The 22,797-nt window shown below is 62.0% G+C and overlaps 1 protein-coding gene across 1 annotated transcript; it reads right to left on the bottom strand.

Annotated features, from left to right (window-relative positions):
* Nucleotides 1-1,362: 1,362 nt before the first annotated feature.
* Nucleotides 1,363-22,350, bottom strand: SLC17A9 (solute carrier family 17 member 9). Its single transcript, XM_081257873.1, has 13 exons — nt 17,044-22,350; nt 11,015-11,212; nt 10,468-10,607; nt 8,627-8,726; nt 6,573-6,703; nt 5,997-6,093; nt 5,727-5,823; nt 5,058-5,145; nt 4,235-4,269; nt 3,776-3,891; nt 3,127-3,182; nt 2,907-2,936; nt 1,363-2,470 (listed from the first exon to the last, which is right to left on the bottom strand). Exons 1-13 carry the CDS (start codon nt 17,100-17,102, stop codon nt 2,307-2,309), a joined length of 1,311 nt encoding a protein of 436 aa, XP_081113999.1. The 5' UTR covers nt 17,103-22,350; the 3' UTR covers nt 1,363-2,306.
* Nucleotides 22,351-22,797: the final 447 nt, after the last annotated feature.

The raw sequence follows: 22,797 nt of genomic DNA on the forward strand, positions 1-22,797 counted from the left end.
CTGGCATTGGGAAGGGTAGAGGGGCCGCCCCCAGCTCCAAGGTGACACTCAGGACTAGGAACGGCAGTGACGGGAGGAGGCTGGGCCCGGCTACTGCACAGCAGGCCCCGGGCCCCCACATCCTGGCTTCTCCCTCCCCTATTCTGCCAGGTGCTAACAAAAGTGTGACCAGACTCGGATTCCAGGAGGCCAGGGATCCCTGTTTACACGTATGCCCTGGGCCCCCCTGCTGAGCAGGACCCACCAGCACCTTCTGTGTCCCGTATCCCTTCAGAGCTCAAGCACTGAGACCCCAGACGGCTATGTTCCCATGGGAAGAGCCGTCTCTCTCACGCTCTCCAACAGTTTACAATTTGCTGTGGGTTAGAAAGAAAGGTGTCACTCACATCCATGCTCACAGCAGCGAACTCACAGCGGCCGAGAGGTGGAAGCAGCCCAGTGTCCACCGATGGATGAAGAGCTGAACAACTCGTGGTCCAGCCATACGATGAAGTATGACACGGACTTACAAAGGAGGGAAATCCCAGCACACGCTACGGCACGGACGAACCTTGAAGACACCATGCTTAGCGAAATGAGTCAGTCACAAAAGGACAAATACCGTCTGATACGTTTCCATGAGGTCCCTAGAAGGGTCAAGTTCATAGAGACAGAAAGCAGATGGTGGGCGCCAGGGTCTGGGGGAGGGGGAGGGGTGAGTTCCAGTTTGGGAGGAGAAAGTCATGGCGATGACGGTGGTGACAGTTGCCCAAAAAGGTGAAGGCAGAGCATCTCTGCGCTGCACTTAAAAACGGGCATGAGGACACACCTGTGTCCTGTGTCCTGCGGAAACCACCCTGCCGTGTGGAGTCTCCTGGGCAGGGCTCCCAGCTCAGGACAGCACAGCCTAGAAATCCACCCGAGGTTTTGCATGAAAATCCCCAGTGGAGCAAACAGCGTGGCCTTTATGGTAAATTAACATTCTGGCTGCATCTCCGTAAACAATCAGGCCAAACCTACAGAGGCCAGACTTGCCTTGTAATCGTGAATCTTTCTTTCAGATTCTTTCTGATCACAGGTGGGGGGACTGCTGGCGAAAACCTTTGCTTACATGGAAAATTAGGAGTTGTCTGATTCTAGAATCTACACCAAGCAGCTCCGACACAGACGCACAGGCGGGGTCTGTCCAGAGCGGGAGCAAGGAAATCCCACCTCGGCTGTATTTGCACATGTGTGTCAGCATCCTGGAGGATCAGTATGTCTGTTCTTGGCATTTTCCTTTGACTGTTTGAAACACTTTGCTGGTTTCCTCGAACTAGTGAAATAAACCTTTAACACACGTTTATTCTTTTTAGAAGAAGGGCCTTAAATAACATTATGGTCTTCTTTTTAAATAGTTTAATAGTCATCATTTAAATAAGGCTTTGGTGTGCTTTTCCACATTCTCAAAGTTTCTTTTCTCTGCATATACATCTTGCAAAATCTATTATTAATCTGCGAGACGACCAGCCCCTCTATTGTAAACAAGGAGGGAGAAAGACAACGCGGACCGGTGGGTTCGCTGGTTCCAGGGCGTGTCCTGGCCAGGAGCGGGTGCCCACGCGCCCTCGCCAGGCGCCAGGGGAGCAGGACGCATCGCCAGTGCCTGGGAATCCATGGGAGGGGACGCCGGGGGCAGGGTCCCTAACGATGCACAAGGGCCTCGAGCCCCCACTTCTGCCCACCCATCGAACAGGAGGGCCTCAGCCTGGCTGCTTGGAGAAACGGAAACACCACAGCCCTCCCCGGCCTTCTTCTAGAGCTGTGGTCCTCAGCCAGGGGGCGGGTCCCCTGGGGACACTTGGTGATGTCAGGAGACAGGGTTGGCTGTCATGACTGGGGGGGCTCATCTAGTGGGTGGGGGCCAGGGATGCTGCTAAACACCCCGCTGTGCACAGGACGGCCCACCACAGAGCATGATCAGGCCCCAAGAGCTGAGAAACAGCGCCAAGCACGTTTTGGGGAGAGACTCTAGTGGGGCGCCCTGCCCTACAGTGACACGGTCCCAGGGCGGGCTGACCACGTGGGGCTTGTACGGATCTACGAGGAACAGACTGTGTCTGTGACGAAGCTGCTGCTACTAAAGATACTAATTCACCCTCCGTGAGGTCCCACCAACCCGGAAGGAGACTGCTACCCCGAAGGGCGGGGGAACCGGGCTGCACCCTCCTGCTGGGCTGAGGACCCTGCCTCTGTTCACACTGCGGGCCAGGATCAAGGGGCCTCTAAGCTGAGCGCTGTCCCCGAGGCTGATGGCGCTGGGTCCTCGGGGACAGCGGGTCTGTCGGCTAGAGGTCCTCGTGGGCGGGGCTCAGGTCCACCCGCTGGGCCTTCCCGAATACCAGGAAGGTGCATAGCCCGAGGCTGCTGACGGCTGCCACCAGGTTGAACACAGACGTCCAGGAGCCCGTGGTCTCGATGAGGTAGCCACCCAGGCACACGCCCACGACTCCTGCACCCTCGAGAGGGGACAAGCAGGCGGGGTGACAGGCCATCCCACCCCTTTGAGGACAGCTTGGAGAGGAGCTGAGGGCGGGGAGGCCTGAGGGCATGAGCCCCATCACTTGTCACCCAGGCATTCGGCCTCTGGGGACCCTGGACCTCGGGGATTCACTCACATCTGTGGGTCACGTGGTTGGGGACGGTCACATGCCATTGGAAGCAGGAGCACCGTGGAAGACGGCTCTGGGCTCCCCCCGGCAGCTCTGGGGTCTGGGTTCCCCCCCCCCCGCCACTGCTCTGACACTGTGGGGACCCTCCGAGCGGTGCCACACCCCACCCTGAGGGCCGAAGCAGTGGAGCAGGTGGGAGGACACAGGCGTGGGGCGGCGCCCCGGGGAACTCTGGGTTTGAAACCTGCAGGCAGGTGACCCCAGCCCACTTCTCACCTGCCAAAGCCCCAGCTGTGTTGGCCACACCTGGAACAGGACAGAGAGAACGAGGACTGGTCAGCGGAGGCCCACTGTGGCCCTCCCACGGCGCACCCACCTGGGGGTGGCCCCTGGGGGCCCTGGGAGCGGGGGGCAGGAGGGTGGTGAGCGGGGTGGGGAGGGTGGTGAGCAGGGTGGGGCAGCCACTTCCTGTCCAACGAGGGGCCGAGGTCCTCACCAAACAGAAAGCCGGCACAGGACGGGGCCAGGTCCTGGATATTAACGGAAATGCCGCTGCGGGAAGAGGAGAGGACACGGGCGAGTGACCACAGGGCGGCCGCCACCCGCCAAGCCGGTGGTCGGTCCTCGGATCGCCTGGATCCCGGAGGCTGGCCATGCCAGGAGCTCAGCCCCAGCTCAGCGGTTACGCGCGGGACCCACTCCCAGGATGAAACAAGACAGGGAGGCGAGTTTGCTTGGACTCACACTCATTTGCTACCCGGTAATTTGGAAAACGACATCGAGGCGCCGATTCCCAAAACAAGTCAGTGCAGTTTTTCTGACTAAACACTGAGCTGCTGCGCAGACCGGGAGGCCCACAGAACAAGACATGGGATCCGATGGGCTCGCTCCCCACCTTGGGTTCAAAAGATGCTGCTTGGGGACCGTCATCTCCTCTGCCAGCCCCTCCCCAGGCACCCGTTTTGTTTTCCCAAAAGGCCCAGGTCCTCGCCGGCCTGATACCCTGACCGTCCTTTGCCTCGTGGCTCACGTGTGGGGACCTGCCATGCGCCTGCCCTCCATGTGCGCCCCGAGCCAGGGGCCCAGGACCCGGGAGCCCAAAGGCAGTGTGGGTGGCTCTGGTGGACGAGGTACCTGGCCCTTACCTGTGGTTGAAGGTCTGGAGGCCGATGGAGGCTGATGCAAAGACCACAGACTTACAAAAGCTCGAGGTGTGGCCCAAACACAGGGCAAAAACGCTGGACAGGCCGAGGCCCATCACCTGCGGGAGAGACGAGTGGGGACGGGGTGGGAGTCTCGCCCCTTCCTGGGCCACACTGAACGAGGGTCGGTGGGGACCCCTCCCGGGCTGGGGCCTGCCTGGAGGCCACTGGGACGAGGCTACACAAATGATCTGGCCCTGCTGGTCGTAGCCCATTCGACGTGAGCCGACCCAGGCCACAAAATGGGCACCAGGAAGGGCCTCAGGTCAGCCAAGCCAGTCCCTAGCACTGACCCACAGTGGCCTCCAGCCACTGTGCCACACCAGCCACCTTCTAGGTCAGGGGCCCCGGGAGCACAACAGGGATGTCCGGAGGGAGAGAGCCGTCCCACGACCCTCCTACCTGCATGAACTTCCGCACAGTGATGGTCCTGTAACCTAGACGGGGAGACCAGGAGACATCCTGTCGGCCCAACCGTGCTGTCCCACCCCCAACGGCACCCAGAGTGGGTCCCACCCTCATGGCTGTGGGGAGGGAGCGGGGAGAGGAGGGCCGGGCTGGGCTCAAGGTGGGGCAGCCTGCACCACCGTGAGCCGTGCGCACACGTGTGTGAGCGCGTGTGCACTTAGAGGGTTCCCAAGGCAGAGGCCTGGCAGACGCACCTGAGGAAGGCCACTCTATGGTTACAAAGTGCTTTATTTGTGCTTCTACCAATTTTCTAATTTTTCCACAATGAGTGGGTGGTTCTTCTGTAACTAGGACAAGACTGACATTTAAGGACGTGCAGTGCAGGGTCGTGGGGAGCGTGCGTGTCTGCGGGACAGGTGTCCTCGGGGCGTGTGCACTCGGCTCTCAGGCCTGAGACCTCTGACCTCACCAGGTGCCCTTTCCTCCTCTGAAGAGGCTTGGGGGCTGTGTCCAGCCCCCGGGTGGAGGAATTACACCATCGCAGTGTGACTGTGTCCCAATGTCCCCTCATGGGGAAACAGGCTGGGGGGTGACAAGCTGGAGGCAGTCATCAGCAGAGTCAGGCCGGGAGCCGGGCTCCATGGGCCCACCTGGCTGACTCTAAGGGCCAGGGGTCCCACTCTCACGGCCTGGTCCTCGGGGGCGTGGCCTCCTCCCATCGTTACAGGTGCACCCCAGGAGGGGGTGCGTCTCTGCCCCCCAAAGTGAGGCAAAGCCCAGGCATGGCTCCCTGCCCGGCCCCTCCCCCAGGGCTCACCCTGATTGATGAGACGGTCTGAGAGAAGCCCGCTGAACAGACTGGCAGGAATGGCCACCAGCCAGGGCACCACGTTGAAGACCCAGCCCTGCAGGGAGGAGGGTGCAGGGGCCTCAGAGGCCGCCAGGGCAGGTGCCCGACCACAGGGAAAGGACGAACAGGCCAGGCGGCCGCCCACACCCACCACTGCCCACCAGGCTCTCTGCCCACAGGCTGGGCCTCCGAGATCCTAAGTCATCCCCGACCTTGACTGAGCGCTGGGCCCTCGAGCGCTATCACCCCCTGCAGGCAGAACCTCCCTCATGGCTCCCCACGCCCGGCGGGGCAGAGCTGGGGGGCCGCACCCTGCCCAGAGTGTGCAGCCAGGGGGTCCTGGTCACCAGAATTGGGAGCGTAGCCGGGTGGCCAGGGTGCAGTCAGCCAGGCTGACCAGCAGATGACATCTGTGCCCACATCACAGCCCCTGTGTGCCCCGCCCCCCAGGAAGGACTGTCCGCAGACAGGCAGGCAGCTGGGGCAGCAGCTGGGCCTCTCCTGTGTGCACCCAGGTGCGGGCGCTGAGCCGAGAGGCGCCAGAACCGCCAGAGCTCAGCGGAAGGAACCCAGGGCCCCTCTGCATGTGCTTCGCGGCGCCGCCCAACCCTGAGAGCTGCCGGGCGGCCAACCCACCTTGGAGCTGGGGAAGGTCTCCTTAAAGAAGGTCGGCAGCCAGGAGAGGAGGATGAAGAAGGCGCAGGCCGCCGAGAGCTGGGAGACGATGGCCGCCCTGGGGGCGGGGCCAGGCTCAGGGTGCACACCCCCCCAGCCCCTCCCCACACCCAGGGCAGCCAGGGGCCTGAGGGTGTGGAGCCCAGCGTGGAGCCGCCCCGCGTGGGCCGCTCGCCCTGTGGCCGAGGTCCCCAGGGCCCCAAACCCCATCCCCGCAGCAGCCCGGCTCACCAGACGGAAGGCTTTCGGAAGAGCTGTCTCCAGGGCACCTTGGTGTGTCTGGACACCGGCAGGCCCTGCGCCAGGACGCCCAAGGCCAGGATGAGATCTGAAGGGCAAGGCATCTCCACGTGAAAGCCATTCACAGAGGGTGGACGGCTCTGCCCCCACAGGCCAGAAGCTGGGGGCGGCTCGTGGGTCCCCGGCTGTGCCTGGGGGCCATCCTGTCCTCTCCGCCAGAGCCTGGGGGCGGCAGCATCTGCCTTCGAGGGTGGACAGTAGTGTTGGCCATCTGTCCCCTGAGTCCTCAAACCCTCCAGGCCCCACTCCTGTCACCGGGAGCCACCTCTACCCCTGCAATCTGCCTCTGCCGGCTGGGCAGCCCCCTGCACGTCTGCGTTCACCCGGCGACTCTCACACCAGACTTGACCGTAGCTGGCTGAGACTCAGGGAGTGGGCGTCTTCTGTGAGGCTCTACCTAGGGGATCCTGGGGCCCCCGAGCTGGCCTGCTCTTGGGGGTTCGGTGGCCGCTCGCTGGAGGGGACAAGGTGCCAGGGCCCCCGCCCTTCCCGGGCGGCAGCAAGTACCTTTCTCACCCAGCAGACACCTGTACACGTAACACACCCACAGCAGGGTGAGCCCACCAGAGAAATAGAAGACGCTCGGCCAGCCGTACCAGTCCAGGAGCAGGGAGCCTACGGCCCCCGTCACCAGCGTCCTGGAACGACAGGGAGGGGCGTGGCTGGGACCCTCGCTTCACTGGGGCGTGGAGACATCTCCGAGACCCCCACCCCGGGTGAATTGAGCCCCTAGAAAACAGGGCATTTCTATCCCCTGTGAGGCAACTGCCCGGAAGGCTGGTCCCCACGCAGCTTGCTAGGGATGTGATAAATGGAATATTTATAAATGGAATATTTCCTGCCACATCAACAAACGAAGGATGTCACAGTCCTCAAGGATTGCAGGCCTCCAGCGTGAGCCGTGAGCCCTGAGGAAACTCAGGGCTGAAAAGAATACCTGCCATCCAGCAGCCATCAGACTGCAGCCACTCCCTGCGGTGAGCCCTGCGGAAACTCAGGATGTGAAAATACAGGACACTGGCCCCAGGGAGCTGAGGTGCACATCAAAGGAATGATTTCAGTGAGCCCAGACTCCTGCATCTTCCCATAGAAAAGCGCTAAATTCCTACACTTGAGAGATCGGTTTTCTTTAATTAACAATAATTTTTTGACCATTACCTGCCCTTTTGTTGCAAAACTCCTCTATGTCCTGGCTCCTCCTCTCACCTCCTGGGAGCAGTTTCTCTGAAATGCTGTCTCCCGGGCTGCAGCCCTCATTTTGCCCCAAGTCAGACTTAACCCACAACTCTCATGTTGTGCATTTTTTTAAGACAGATGCAAGCTTTCCGGGGACTCCCGGTGCCATGGGGGCCAGCGTGGATGTGGCAGCCATGACGTGGCACGGGGGTCCTGTGTTGCCCTAGTATCTCCTTACTAGGCCTCCCAGTTGGCCTACAGCTGTGTGCGGATCCTTTTAAAATGAAAAAGGCAACGAGAAGACAGCGGTGACAAGAACACGCTGAAACATAAAACCTCCTCGCTGTTTTCAGCTGCTCATATCGGAGAGGATGATATTTCAAAAAGATTTCAAAATGCAAAAACAACCACCCAACCCAGCCGCCTCCCCAGGTCCTGCCGACGCTATTGTCCCAAATATGCCCTCGGGGCCCACCCCTCCCCCAGGCTGGCCTGTCTGTTCAGAGGCTACCCCTCAGCTGCCCCCCACCTGCTGAGGCTTGGCCAGGAGACAGTTAAAGGAGAAAGAAGGAGAAAGGCTTTCCCCCAAGGCCAGTGGAGGGATGCCTTCGGCTCTGAGCCTCCATTTCCCCATCTGCGGGGAGGGGGTGGACACGGTCTCTCCCTGTACCTCCCCTGCACCCCACCCCCTCCCCGGAAGGCCCAGGTCACCCAGTGAGACAGGATTTCAGATAAACAATGAAACTCTCCTGTCCTTGTATTGCTTCTCTGAAATTCACATGTCACTAGGCCCCCTGGGTTTCTATCTGGGCCGCTCCCAGCCCCCCAGCAGGCACCCCTTACCCCTCTGCATTCTGCCTGGACCTCGGCAGCAGTAACGTGAGGGCCCTGACCCCGGGGGTCGTGAAGCCCCGATAGGACAGCAAGACGTCCTTCCAGCCCTAGTGTGGTCGCCCCACGGAGGGTCTGGCGCTCTGGGGGGTGCAGTGGGGAGGGACACAGGTCTGGACCTTACAGGTCTGAACTTTTCACATCTGGACCATGACGGGTACCGTCTGGGGCGAACGCAGGCCACCTCCCCCATCGGGACGGGCACCCCATCCAGTTCTGTCAGCACAGATGGAAGGCAACTTAACACCCCAGCCCATGTGCCAGAGCCCCAGAGCTCTGGTCATCTGCCGCTGGCCTGAGAGGGACAGAGCATGCACGGAGATGTGGGTGGCAAGTGCCTCCCAGAGCACAGAGTCACCAGACCTGCATCACCCTGAACCAGCTGTGCACGTGGCCTGTCCCCACCAGACACACTGAGGCGCTCTGCCAGGCGCACGCCCTTCGCCTCCCCACACCGCCCCCCCCCGCTCGGCGCCCCCCAGGCCGGGACTTACCCAAACTGGGAGCCAGCCCCCACGGTGCTGTAGGTGAAGGCTCGCTCGCTCTCCCGCACCTTCTGGGACAGCAGGCTGGTCAGCGCAGGGAAGTAAACTCCTGGGGCGGCAGAGAAGGCAAAGGCCCGCGCAGAGCTGTGTCCCAAGCTGGCCTGCGGGCCCCGCCGGGGTGGCCGGCGGAGGGGTGAGACAGGGCCTGGAAGCTCCGCGGGGCCCTCGGTGATGATTCAAGCCTGGGTCTCCTTCCTCCCGCTGTCACCCCCAGGGACCAGCAGGGCTGGGCTTTTCCCAACACTCAGCTAAGGAGGCAGCTTGGGGAGCGGGGCGTTCGCTCAAGGTCCTGCCACCAGGACGGCTGCAGGGGGACTTCTGGGCCCAAGCTGGCGCTCTTCCACTGTCACGCCAGCTCCCAGAGCCACACGGCTCCAGAGTCCTGGCACCAACACGCAGAAGCATACACACAGGTGACAAGTGACAAGTGCACACGCACACACACTGACACACACGGTGCGTGTACATCGGTGAGACCTGAACGGCCCCGTGGAACTGCACTGCCAGGTCCTGGATGTGACGTTGCCCTGTAGCTACGTGAGATGTCACCACAGGGAGGTGGGGGAGGGAGCTCGGGACCTCCCCCGAGGGAGTGTACATTTCACTGCAACTTCCTGTAAAGCTATAATTATTTTAAAATCTAGTTTAAAAAAAAAATAACTGCATTGGCGACTGCAGCTCTTGCTCGTTACACTGTGCTCTTCTCCAAAAGCACCTGGGGAAGCTCAGAGGCCAGGGCATGTAGGGACAGGACTTGGTCCCTGCCTTCCCTCTGGGGCCCCGGGCCCCTGCTCACACCATGTGGGGAGCACATGGGGGTGAATTCAAAGGAGCGCAGGCGCTGGACTGCCTGGACCACCAGGACCACATGTGGGCCGGCCCGGTGGGGCTGATCAGGAAACAGGCAGAGGCCAATTCCAGGATCTACATCTGGGGTCCTGGGGGTACGGGCTGGAGGCCCACGCCCTACCAGAGCTCTGGGAAGTGGGGAGGCGTGGTGAGGACGGGGTCCCGTCCAGAGGACGGATGCTGTCAGTTGCCGCGCTGGTGCAGGGCAGGAGCTCCGAAGGCCGTCCCCCTCCCCGGAGGGTGGGTGTGCACTGCTGCCACCAGCTCCCCCAGGCCACTGGGGGTCTGTGAGGGGGGCCCTCTCCAGAAGTGTGATATCCCCAAAGAACAAGAGCGGGGGCTTGGGAAAGCTGGCATCCCCTCAGCCTGCTGGCCCGGCCGGCGTGGGTGCGGCCTCCAGCTGGCGGAACACAGAAACTGGGCACGTGCCCACCATGCGGCTGGTGGAGCCGACGGTGCCACGTGGCAACCTGGCTGACACTGGATGCCTGGAGCGGAAGTTTTGGCAGAGGAGGACACGTGACATTAAAACGTGCCAGCCAGACTGTGAAGTGACTCTAGACACGGAAAGTGCCTTGGGCGCGACGGCATCGAAGCACAAACCCCGCTGCAGGGAAGTGAAGCCAAGAGCCGGCAGCCCGCCAGCGGGGACAGCCCGAGCTGTCCACCTGGCAGGCAGGAGAACCCGTGGCCTCAGCAGCAGCAGCGCTGCAGCACTGATGCACCCGCCCTGATTTGAGGCACACCACATGCAGGGGCACACACGAGGACACACGTGCACGCCCATGAGCACGCACCTGAACACGCGCCCATGCACACTGGTACACATGCACATACATATGCGTGCACACACACCCGTGCACACACTCCCCTTGCTCTGCGGCACGTGGGCCAGAGGTCCGATGCTGGCAGCGTGGGGGAAGCCCCCTGCAGCCCCCTACCTTGGAGCAAGCCCGTGAGGATGCGAGAGAAGGTCATGAAGGCCAGGTGGGCGCTGCCGAGGTGGGAGAGCAGCGGCGTGGCGGCCGTGATGAAGCCCCAGGCGGAAGCCGACAGCAGGATGACCTTCTCACCCCCGATCCTGCACGGGGGACAAGAGGGCAGTGATGGGGAGCTGTGCGGCTGGGCTGCGGGCCGGACCAGGAGACCCTACCGTGGAGGAAGCCGGGGAGGGGGCCGGCACCCTCCGTCGCTTGGAGCTGCCCTCTGGGGTGGGCACTGCAGCCACATCCCCTCTGCAGAGGAGGCCGAGGCTGAGCGCGCAGGGTACAGCCTTGTCCCTCTGTCCCCATGGGCCCCAGAGCTGCCTCGTTGGATGCCGGTTGCTCCCCAGGGAACCAAGCACCCAAGACAAGCTGAGCGCCGGCCCCAGCCCACCCCTGCGCAGCCCTCAGGTCTCCCAGCTCCCGTCTTGCTGTGGGTGGGGCCTCCCCCCATTCCCTTCCTAGGAGCCACCTCCCCAAGCCCTGCAGCGGGGGGAGGGATTACCGGTCCCCCAGGTGGCCACCCACCACCTGAGTCAGGCAGTAGCCCCAGAAGAAGCTGCTGAGCACGACACCGGCCTCTTTCTTGTTCCAGCCGAAGTCCTGGCTCATGGTGGCAGCACAGACGGGCACGCTGACGCGGGCGCAGTAGAGCAGGCATGTCCCCAGAAGCAGCGTCCCTGTCCACACCTGGCACTCGGGTCTGAGGAGAGAAGGGCCCGGTCAGGCCCAGGAGAGGCTGTTGGATGGGGCACCTCGGCCACCTCTCAAATGTCCACCTGCTCATGTCTGGTGACTCCTGGGAGAAACGGGCAGACACAAGAAATGATGCACGGGGTCCCTCAAGCAGCAGAGGTGGGAGCGCCCGGGTGGCCGTTGCAGGGCAGGTTGAAGAGCCGCAGCTGGGGAGGTGCTGCTGTCTAGGACCCGGGCTCTCGATTTCCATGGACCAAGGGCCCAGGAAGGCAGCCAGGCTGACAGCTGGTAACCGGCCAAGGGGGTGATGAGCTGGAGAAGAGGACCCCAGCCGCAGCAGAAAGGGAGGGAACCACAGCACCATGGGCCCCCGCAGGGTCCCCAGGAAAGCTGGGTCTGCCCAGCAGACCACCTTGGGGCAGGCAGACCCTGGGAGGAGACTGGGCAGCAGTGAGGCAGCCCTGGCCGCCTGGGAAGGTTGCCAGACCAAGTCCATACAGTCCCCAAAGCTCCTGGCCAGCACCCTCGACTGTCAGTCACCAAACCAGGAAGTCAGAAACTGCCAGAGCCCGGAGGAGCCCAGGAGACTCAAGTGCCTGTGGGACCCTGGGTGGGGTCCTGGGACATCGGGGGAAAGTGCAGAACCCGAGCACAGCATGGGCTTTGGTAGCAGTACTGTCCACGGCAGTCCACTGATGGGGACAAATGGACACTGACTTAGGACGTGAATGGGGGACACTGGTGTGGAGCGTGTGGCAGTCTGTATTGCCTTTGCGGTAGCTCTGTAAATCTAGAACTGCCCTAAAAACAAAGTTTGGGGAGGGGGATTGGTATTTTTTTAACAAAAAAGAGAGAGGAGACTCAGTGCTCTTTGTGCAGGTGTGGGGGGGCCCAGTGGGGGATGGCCTGGGGGAGGGGCACCACTAGTGACTTGCGATGTCTTTGCACAGGGCGGGGACGTCCCCTGAGGGTGGGGGCCACAACTGGGGGGTGGGTCGGGAGAGTGGACAGGCCTTGAAGCAGTCTCAGTGGGGCCTTGGGGGTCCTGCCTGCACCTGGACTCACCTGCCCAACTGGGGCAAGGGTTCTCCCTGGGTGGGGAGGAGGGTGGTGGTGTGAGACGCACGAAGGGAATAGGTTCAGGCTATGGGGAAGGCACGGGGCAGGGGCTCCAAGCCCGGGGCCCCAGAGGCCTGCCCAAAGCGGCCTGAGGCATTAGTGCTGTAAGGCCTTGGGGAGGCCACTGGACAGGTGTCCAGGAGGGTGAGGCCGGCAGGAGCTGCACGGGCAGTTCTCAGAACAGAGGGAAGGGTGCCTCTCACCTGGTGGATGACCCAGGACACTGGAGTCTCACCCTCGCTCCCCAAACCCCTTTGGACCCGTCTGGACCTGGCTGGGGGTCCCCCCCGCTGGCCGGGCACGTGCAAAGAACAGCCAATGGGGCCCAGGGCAGTGGAAGCTTGGACTCCATCTGCGGACACGGGCAGGTCCCCTGCCTGTGGGTCCCACCCAGGCTCGGGCTGTGAGCCGACTCCTGGGGGACAGTCCAGGGTGACGCCAGGACCACCCCTGGGAGGGCCAGAGCCCTCACCTGCACGCCTCCCGGGGGTGAGAGACCTCGGAGGCCCTGAGGGTCTTGCAGGCAGCACCCGCACCAGGAAGCTGATAAGTGGGTGCGACGGCCGTGTCCGTTATCTCTGGGGCAAGACCGCTGGGCCAGCAGCGAGGTGGGGCTGCCCCCCACCCCCTCTGGCCAGCACCCTCCTCCTGGCAGGGTGGACTCCGGACCCCTGGCACTGGGGGAAAGTTTCGGGGTGGGAAGGAGCTGCTGTCCTGGACCTGGTCACAGCCGGGGCGGGGGGTGGGTGGTGGCACGTGGGGCCCGTCGCCCAGCCTCCTGAGCTTCAGTTTCCTCGGTGAAGATGGGCTCATGTCCCTGATGCCCAGATCCTTCTCAGGTCAGTGAGCAGCAAGGTGACCCACCAGTTCCTGGAGCCCCAACAAGGAGCTGTCGACTGGCCAGCGGGTTGGGAGAGGCCTGGCACCAGCGTCCTCCTCCTCCGTGGGCACCTCCCCCGGCTCCGCTCCCCCTGGCACATCAGTGTACTTTTCCACAGTCCAGGGAGTGAGTCGGAGAGCCTTCCCCGTGTCTCAGGCCTGCAGAGGCCCTCGCTGTCCCGGCTGCTGTCCTCACGGCTGAGGAGCTGTTGCCCCCAGGAGGCTGCAGCATCTGGTAATCCCACTCGTGGAGACAGCTGACTCCAGGCTCGAGCCCCTCCCTCGGGGGTTTGGGGTGAATGAGCCCGGCCTGCTGTCCCCAGACAGAGCCGCGTTTGTGGGCGGCGCCCGGTTTGGAGTTTGGGAATTACAGTCCAAAGTGTTCTGCAGCCCTCAGTGATGTGTGTGGTCTGATGTGGTGACCAACTGTCCCGGAGGAGAGACTTGGGTGCCGTTCTGGGCCCTGGCCTGACTCGGGGAAACCCGCCCTTCCCTGTGCCTCCGTTTCCCCGTGTGCGCTGGACCATGGATTTCAAACTGGGTCTCTGGGTGCCCGGAGGGGTGCCATGGGGGGGGCTCCCGGGCAGCACTCTTGGATGAGTTGCTTTTTATATTAGAACTTCCTATACGAGTCCAGTGGGAAATAGCATCCCGTGCTGGAAAGCCTGCCGTTCTGCAGTTCCAGGAGCCGGCTGCTGGACCGTGCCTCGGAAACTGCCCAGTGACCCTCAGTGACGAGGGAGGGGCCATCACGCCCCCACCCTCCTTCCTGGTTCGTAAAGTGCGCCTGGAATGACTCAGAAGCCAAGACGGTGAGGATGACGGTAGCACAGCGCATGCGGCAGGTCTCGGTGGCCTCACCCCTGGAGGCGCTAAGGCGGCGGGAGGGGGCGGAACCCCACGGGGCAGCTCGCGGACTCACCTGGGGCCTGGTGGTCCCAGATGCTAGTTTCCTTTACAGAGCCAAAGACTGTGAGGGCCGGGGCGGGGGCGGGGCGGGGGCTCTGCCAGGCCAGTGAGCCCCCAGGAGGCACCGGCTCAATGTCTGAGTTTGTGACATGCGACCCCTGGGGGCTCAGGGCCCATCTCCTCCGCGGCTCCAACCGTGGGAATGACACCCCCAGTCCACCCTCTTGCCCCTCGTTTCCCAGCCCAGCACTTCAGGCCATCGGGGACACCGCTCCCTCTGAGCAAACATCCCCCAGGCCTAGTGGGAGGCACAGTCCAAACTGCCCACCAAAACCAGCCCAGCCGGCTACCCGGGCCCACCGGGATGGAGCCAGCAGAGGACTCACGAGCCCAGCCCTGCCGTGGCCTCCGACGCCCGTCCAGGGCCACCTACACAGCCCTGCAGGCGAGTCCTCGGCAAGCACACACGCACGGTTGGTGCACAAGGGGAGCGGCAGGGGCTGGGGAGCAAGGCTTCGAACTTCCCACGAACAGCCACAGCCTGAAGTTGCCTTTAAAAGGAAGTTTTATTCCTTTCTGTGGTCAGAGCGGCGGAGGATCACCTGCACGCAGATGGGACAGCGTCCCCGGCACCTGCCCCTCCCTCGGATGCGCTGTGCTGGTACCCCGGGAGCCTGGCTCTGTTTGCTCTCTGGATGGGAAGTCCAGTTAGAAACAGGGGAAAGCCAGATGAGGCTGACCTGCTCTGGAAGGTTGGCAGGGCACCAAGAATACGGTGCTGCCCCCTGCCTCCTTGTGGTCCCGGGAGGTCAAGAAGGGCCCGTCAGCTTTCAGGCAACCAGCCCACTCTGAGTTTAAGGCGCTGGCATGGGACCCCCTCTGGAGCTGGGGGGCCAGGTGCTGTGTGCTTCCTCCCTGGGCCCCGGAGGCCCCCGCAGCCCTAGCCCTGAGCTGGCGGGCAGTGCCACTGGGTGGGCAAAGGGATGTCCTCCACAGCTGCTGGGGACACAGAACAGGCCAGCTGGAGGCCTGGCTGGAGGGGGTGACCCAGACATGTCCAGCTGCTGGAGGCCCGATTAGGACGCCAGACGCAGAATCCTGGACCTGCGACGGGCTTGCTAGGAACACGGAAGGTCACGGCAGAATCGGCCACAAAAGACCTGAAGGCCTGCCTCCAGCCCACTCTGCCCACTCCCGAGCCTCGGGCTGAGCCCCCACCTCTTCAGGGTGCTTCCTGTGAACCTTCTAGAACCTTCTGCGTCCTGCAAACGGCCCCTGTGCATGAGAAGCACCCACGGCTGAGCAAACACAAGGTCACGTGGACCCTCGATTCAGAAAAGGGAAATGTGTCGGCGCTGGGGGCAGAGGGCAAGCAGGGGCAGAGGGCAACCGCCGGAGAGAACGTGCGGGCCCAAGGGTGCCGGCTCCCGGCTGGGACATCCCTGGGGAGTGGCCCTGCCTCGGGGGTCATCCACCTGGCGGCAGCTGCCCACGGTCGCCCTTGTCACGATTCTCATCACCTTTAGCCACTCGGGGGTGCGAACCACCTTTTCCCGCTGAGCCCCACTCCACCCAGGACCCCCGCTACCCCACCTTCAGGTGCTCCTTTCTAAACTGGGCAGGGAGGGAGGCGGTGAAGGCAAAGCCAGCCAGATCCAGATCCAGATTAAAGCATAACCGAGGGGGAAGTTTGCAAAACATTCTTTTTTTTTTTCTCGGTACGCGGGCCTCTCACTGTTGTGGCCTCTCCCGTTGCGGAGCACAGGCTCCGGACGCGCAGGCTCAGCGGCCATGGCTCACGGGCCCAGCCACTCCGCGGCATGTGGGATCTTCCCGGACCAGGGCACGAACCCGTGTCCCCTGCATCGGCAGGCGGACTCTCAACCACTGCACCGCCACCAGGGAAGCCCCCTGCAAAACATTCTTTGGAGGTCCCAGCCCTCTGCCCAGCTGGCTGCGGAGCCACCTGCCACCTGGGTCAGCGGGGCCTCACTTTGACAACGAGCAGGGCAGGGAGAGAGCAAGGGAGCAGAGGCAGGCCGCAGGGCGCTCCCCGGCTGAGCACGCCCCGCATGCCTGCCGCCCTCCTGGGCACCTGGCAAGGAGACCCCGTGCTGCGATTTGGTCTTTGGGGCTCCCGCCCTCACCAGGCCCTGTCCCAAGGGAGCCTTCTGGCTTCTGAGGCCTTCCTGTGAGCAGCTCTGGGAGGCGGGTCCCGCAGGCAGCAGGGCAGGCCCCGGGGACTCGGAGCTGGAGGTGGACGGGCCTGGAAGCGCAGGGCCTGACTCTAGGCCTGGGGTCCACTGGAGGACCGGAGGGAGCTCTGAGCCGCGGGCGGCCTGGGGGCTGCTCTGAGGGCTTGCCTCTCATTCCTGGTCGCCGTGTGAGGCATGCTGGTGAGCAGATCCCCGTCCCAGGGCTTTCTGCACCCGGCAGAGGAAGAGGGCGGCCTGCCTGGGCTCTTCCTCCCCCACAACCGACACCCCCGTGGGGACCTTGTTGGCGTCACATCTCTGGCACACTACTACGGCAGGGCTCAGCCAACTGCTGCAGGTGCTGGCGTGGCCCCCCCAACGCCCCCCAGCCCACTGCCTGCCTGCACATGTGGCACTCAGTGGGTGGTCACAGGTGCGGTCCTGGGGGGTGGGGAGGCCGTGCCTGGGAGCCACCCTGCCCAGCCAGGCAGGCCTCCCAGGACAAGACACTGCGCACCATCCTCAGGACCGGGGTGGCCTGGAGAGAGTGCAGGGGGCTCTGGGTGGGTGGGGGGTGGCACTGGCCCTGGATGGAAGGCGGGAGGCGTGGAGGTGCAAGGCCCCCCAGGAAGAGCAAAGGTACGGGGCTGCGGGGAACCGTCTCTGCACAGGACGCCCGCTCCCTCCCCTGACCGCCGCCCCCCCCCCCCCCCCCCCGCTCCGTGCGAGGCCCCACCTGGACCACTGGGCGTCCTCGGCCGCGTCCTTGCGGGCCTCGTCCGGGGGCGGCTGCATCGGGCGCGGACGGCGCGGGCACAGGGTGTCCGGGTCCGCTCCCGCCCGGCCGACCCACCGGGCAGCGCCGCCCAAGTCCACGTGTCAGTCCCAGCGGCGCTTCCGTCCGGCGTACTCCCAGGACGTGTCGCCCCCGGACGGCCACCGCGGCGGGTGGGGCGGGGCGCGCAACTTGGGCCTCCGCCCCGCTCACTCCGTCGGAAAGGCCAGACCTGGCGCTCCTGCGGGCGGGTGGGTCACACCCTCGCGCCCCGGGGCCTCCTCGCTGCCGGTCGCGGAAGTTCGGGATGGCGCGGGCACTTCCCCTTGCAGGCGGCAGGAAGGATGGGGCTTTGGAGGGGCTGAGCCGGCGTGATCCCGGCCCGGACACGTTGCTGGCAGGGCAGCCTGCGCGCACATCCACAAATGGAGGTGCGGTGGGGTGGTCCTCACCTCGCAGGGCTGCCTACGCATCAGGTGACAGCTCGGGGTCGTCTCACCTGTGCAAGGACAGCAAGACTCAAGGGGAACCAATTTTTTAAATGGATCTTTGAAGGTGGGCTCCAGCCCTGTGACCCTGGACCAGCCTGTGAACCCCGGGCAGCCCAGCGCTCGCGGGGGGCGGGGTGGGGTGCTGAGTGTTCCGGAGTACGGACACGTGCCGGGCCCCACGCTGAGTCCTGTGGATCATCAGTCTCAGGGCTCCACCTGACCTCAGAAGGCTTCACGCCCACATGCCGCACACAGCCAGCGCTGTGACGGTTGGGACACATAGGAAGCAGGTGGATTTCTGGGCGATTCTGCTTCCGCCAGCTGCCCCTCTTCACCCTGCAACGCCCCCTCCTCCCGCTACCCCCTCAATCCATCCTCCACACACACGGCAGCCTGGCGAACGTGGCCACATCCCCCCAGGAGGGAGCCCTCCGAACCTACACCGCGGGCCTGGGTCTACCCCAGCCGGCTCCATGTACGCTTGCCGAACAAACTGCTGTTCTTCCGCCCATACGACGCTCGACGGGGCAGCAGGATGGTGCTGGAGCGAGGCGCGTTCCCCCAAAGAGCCCACGACTCGGAAGAGGGTGAGAATCGTCGTTCAGCTCAGCTACGACAGTGCCCCAGCCTCCTCCTGGCAGCTCACTCTCACCCACTGCCCGAGGAGCCACACTGTGAGGGCATTTGTCATTTGCCTACCCAAAGTCCCTCTCCTTCTGGAGCTGATGTTCCAGGGCGTGTAGACGAAACACAAAAAGGAGACCAAGTGGGGCAGGGAAGGGTGGCTTCTGCCGTGGGACGGGCGGAGAGGAGCCCCCAGAAAGGCATACAAGTCAAGTCTGAGAACAGGGAAGGAGGAGGCCACGTGGGCGGGGCGGGCGGAGGCCCAGGGCCAGCTCCAGGACCGCAGGCAGCCCAGCCGGGCCGAGGAGGGGGAGACAGGAAGTGAGGACAAAGTGCTGGTGAGGTCATTATTTGAACCTCACAAACACTGGTGTTCAACACTTCTGTTTTACACTCTGGATACAACAGAACACCCGGAGATTAAGGACTCACCAGTCCCACGAGTCTGTGGCCAAGAAGGGGCCAGCGCCCCGTCCCCTCACCCTGGTCAGGGTGGTCAACGGCCTTCCAGGCTTCCGGCTGACCACCCACCACCTCCCTTCCCGCCCCTCCAGCCCCGGCGTGGCATCCTCCGTGACGGCTGGGCTGGCTTCACTTGCGGAAGCCAGCTGGTAAAATTAGTGTGATTGTGAGACACCATGACCTGTGGGAGAGAAAACCTCATGTGACAGGGCCCGCGGCCGAGTCTGCGGAGAGCGGGAGCCACGACCGGAGGAGGAGACGTCCCTCCGTCCTCTCTGGTGACTAAGTTTACGTGCAGCCCAAACACGCGGAGCGCCTTGGGGTCCCGGCAGCCAGGCGCATCCCACCCCCAGCTCCAGGGGCGCGTTGGGGTCTCAGCCTTGTGCTGCAGTGAGTCTGCTGCTCCATGGGCATCTGACACGGAGAGAACGCAGCTGCTCAGAAGGGTTCACGTGGGCAAAATCTGCTCACCTCCAGGCGTTGCTCCGCTTGGTCAGAGCTGGGGGTAAGCGAGCCCGGTAGACTTCCTTCTGTGCCTCGGTTGGATGCGACCGTGAACCTGGCCTTCCAGCAGGGAGGCTTCCAAACCGCAGACAACCTGAGCCCCGTGTTCCTATTTAACCCCTCCCCATCCCCACAATGGGAAACACCTCCCTGCTGTCAGCGCAGGGTTACCGTGGTCAGTGACCCCAGACCACCCCTCCCCCCCCCCCACCACTGGGGCTGGGCCCGTCTGCTCACCACAGAGCTGTGGCCGGCATCCCGCAAAGGCAAAGCCACTCAGGACGCTCCACCCGCCCCAGCGACTCACGCCAAAGGCCCACTTGAACCCCGTACCCGACGTCTACATAGGTAAACCACCACAAGGAAGGGAGAGCCTCGACGGCATCTCAGTGTTGAGGCACAGCCTCCAGGGCGGGCGGGCCCCGTGCCAGGACCAGCCCCTACTGAGCACCCTGGGGGAGGTGAGCACAAAGCCAAGGGCTCGGGGGCATCGGCAAGGGCCACCTGGCCGCCCCTGTGAGGCGGGAGAGGTCCCTGCCGTGGGTCAGCGACGGGGGAGGGCCCTCCTTTCCTGTCCCCATCACCACGAGCGCCGACACCCCTGCGCGTTGCCAGGCACGGGGCCGCACTCTGCACCCCACCCATCGCCCTCCAGCTGCGTCCAGGGTCCCGTACTGGCCTTCCACAGAGGGTGCTCGGGAACCCGCCCCGCTGGACGCCGGCACGGGCACCACAGCGGCGGCCCCAGGCTTGTTGGAGCAGCCCTTTTTCTTTGAAGGTTTGGAAGTTTCATACGTCACAAAACAATTACTTAGAATGTTCCAATTCAGCTGAAAGTCATACGGTGGGCATGGAGCCGACTAGCTCCATCTCCTTCACAAAACTGAAACGAGGTGCCGGTGCAGAAGAGCAGACGGCAGGCTTCAGAGTCGTGATGGAGCCACAGCAAAGCACGGACGCACGGGAACCAAAGTTCCCCCACCCTTCCAGCTCTACATACAAACGTGTTAGTGTGGCACGGAATTCTTTGTTCTCATTAGAACGTTGTCAGCGGTGGGGCGGGGGGAAGAGCTTTCAGACGAACACTCTGAGAAAAATGTGCAAACTTTTACTATGAAATTAAGAACAGGCAGCAAAGGCAACCTATTCTGCATTTTTCAGATGTTGTGGGCGCTGCACGCATGCGCCCCGGGAATCGCCTGGAACGACAGAATCAGAGAGGCACCAAATGCTAGGGCGGGTGACTGTTTTACACAGGCTCTCACGCGACTGCTGCCAACAGTACAACTGACTGTAAATCCAAAAGAGCAGTACGTATTTCTGAAATGGAAACATACCCGTCGTCAGGAACAACACGCTTGGTGTCCAGGGGCTGGGGACGGGCAGCCCAGCCTGCAGTCACCACACCTGCCTTTAATCTGGTCTTTTGTTCAGACTGAGACTTGGCAATGGTCACCCAGAAAGGAGTCCTGCCCCGTTATCCGGAGGACGGCAGTGTCTTTTAACACAGAATGTGTACGATTCTCTCTGAAACTCCTGGTTCTGCCACGCTCCCCCAAACAAACAGTAGAGAGAAGTGGGAAAGTACAGACATCACACTGCTTTAGAAGAGCTGCCCTCTGCACGTCTTCTCTGCATGTCTGTCTTCAGAGGGCGTCTTGGCTGGACGGTGGAGCCAGCCCTGCGACCCCCAGGCTCGCTCCCGGCATCTCAGTCCACGCCAGGACCAGTCCCAACCAACAGCTGCCTTTTCTAGAAACTGGAAAACTTAATTCAAATGGCAAAACACGTTAGCTCTCATTTGCTTTGCGATAATCCCTTTGGAAGAATCCAGACTAGGGGTCATTCCTCATGTGACTTCACAACATCAGGAACACGGAGTACCAGAATATTCTCACATTTTATTTATTTCAAGGCACTTTCCACCAGAAAGTGTAAAAAGAAGAAAGAAACTACCCTGGTAGAACATTACATTTTAACAAACACAACAGCGAGATCCAAATGAGACGAAGCAGAAAAATCAGCATACTTAATGCTCATTATCTTGAAATGGCTTAAGGTAGTTTGCTTGCTGAAAAGAGAGACTGCAAAAAAGAGGAAACGAGAGAAGTCTGCAAGGCCACCCCCTTGAAGATTCCCAGCCCATGGGGAAGGAACTAAACTCCTTAAACAAAGGTAAAGAGCTGAAGAGTAACATCTGAATTCTCCGAGTCTGGCCAGCACCCAGCTCACATGGGCTTTAGCACTGGCTGATCAAGTCACTCACTGACTGAACTGGTGAATAAAATAGCAACACTTCTCATTTAACATTTCATGCACGTGACAAACTCCATTCAGGTCCTGACAGTTTATGGATGATTCTTGCCCATTACTGTACATCTCAAACCCTCTCCTTTGAAAAATATTTCAAATTGATTATATATTAATTATGCACATAAACAATCTTATATACACTAATAATAAAGGATTAGGAATATGCTGAATTACCTGGTGCTTTTAAAAAAATGTAGTTTTATGTCTACTTCCCTAGTATTTTTCTTCCAGCTTCTGCTGTATTAAGTCTTAATTACCTGAAGATTAAAAACCCCTTTCTCCCTAACTTATTTTTATCCTCAAACCTCAGAGGAAACGATCGTACGGAAAGGTCACACCTGAGGCTGACAACCGAGAGGTGAAACTCATCACTTCTGGGGGTAAGGAAAGGACACCCCCCTCCAACCCTCACAAGGTCCAAAGGGCAGCATGAAGGGGCCAGTCTAGGGCCTGAGTGGTCTATTTGCCTTTGCACCCGTGACTGAATTACACAACCACCTGGGGAAGGAAAATCCTGCCTGAAGCTGTACCCGCTGAAAACCAGTGACCCCGCAGACTCAAGCGCAGGTCGAAAGTGAGTGCTAAGTGGAGGGAAGAGCTGGTGCTACAGGTGCTTCAGGACAAACACTCGGGGTGTCGGAGGCAGACCCCCAACCTCCCCGAGGACCTGCCTCGCTGTGCATCCAGGCCCACGGGCTCCCCAGATTCGGCTGCTAATGGCATTTCTCTCCATCGAGCCCGGGTGCCAGCACAGCCCACCCTGCACAAGGGCTCAGACGAGGGAGAACTGAGTCTCAGCCACATGGGCGCTCCCACCAGAGGACGCACAGGAGCCACCAGCCCCAACAGCTCCGCGTGCTGGGGCCACCTCCACCTCCACCTCCACCAGCCTCGCCCAGGGGCCGGCAGCTCTGCAACAATCCACAAAACCCCTTCCAGCACCGGCACCCTGGGCCACCTGCCACAAACCCCAACACCTGAGCCTGCATTTGGGTGTCACCGACCGCACTGGGTGCCGGGCAGGGGACAGATGTGAGGGCACAGAAGCAGGACAGGCACAGAACTGGCTGACAGTGTGAGAGATGCTGAAGCGCAGGTGACAGAGTCCACCGTGCCACGGCACACACCACGGCACATGCCGCGGCGCAGTCACCCGTCTCTCCAGCTGCAGATACTGGATGGTGTCACTGCCGTCACATGGGGAAGCCAGCCCCAGAAGCAAAAGGTGTGCTGGAGATGATTAAAACTTTTGAGAGACCATTTTGGTCATTCTTGAAATTAAAGAGAAACCTTTATTTTCAACATAACTGCCCAGGAGAGA

Source organism: Mesoplodon bidens (genome assembly GCF_964165515.1).
Source record: "Mesoplodon bidens genome assembly, chromosome: 15".
Taxonomy (NCBI): domain Eukaryota; kingdom Metazoa; phylum Chordata; class Mammalia; order Artiodactyla; family Ziphiidae; genus Mesoplodon; species Mesoplodon bidens.

Coding starts and splice junctions, on each gene's coding strand:
- SLC17A9 (XM_081257873.1), bottom strand. CDS start 17,102: ATGCAGCCGCCCCCGGACGAGGCCCGCAAGGACGCGGCCGAGGACGCC. Junction 11,213..17,043: donor GAGGACGCCCAGTGGTCCAG/GTGGGGCCTCGC, acceptor TTCTCTCCTCAG/ACCCGAGTGCCAGGTGTGGA. Junction 4,270..5,057: donor AGACCGTCTCATCAATCAGG/GTGAGCCCTGGG, acceptor CTCCCCGTCTAG/GTTACAGGACCATCACTGTG.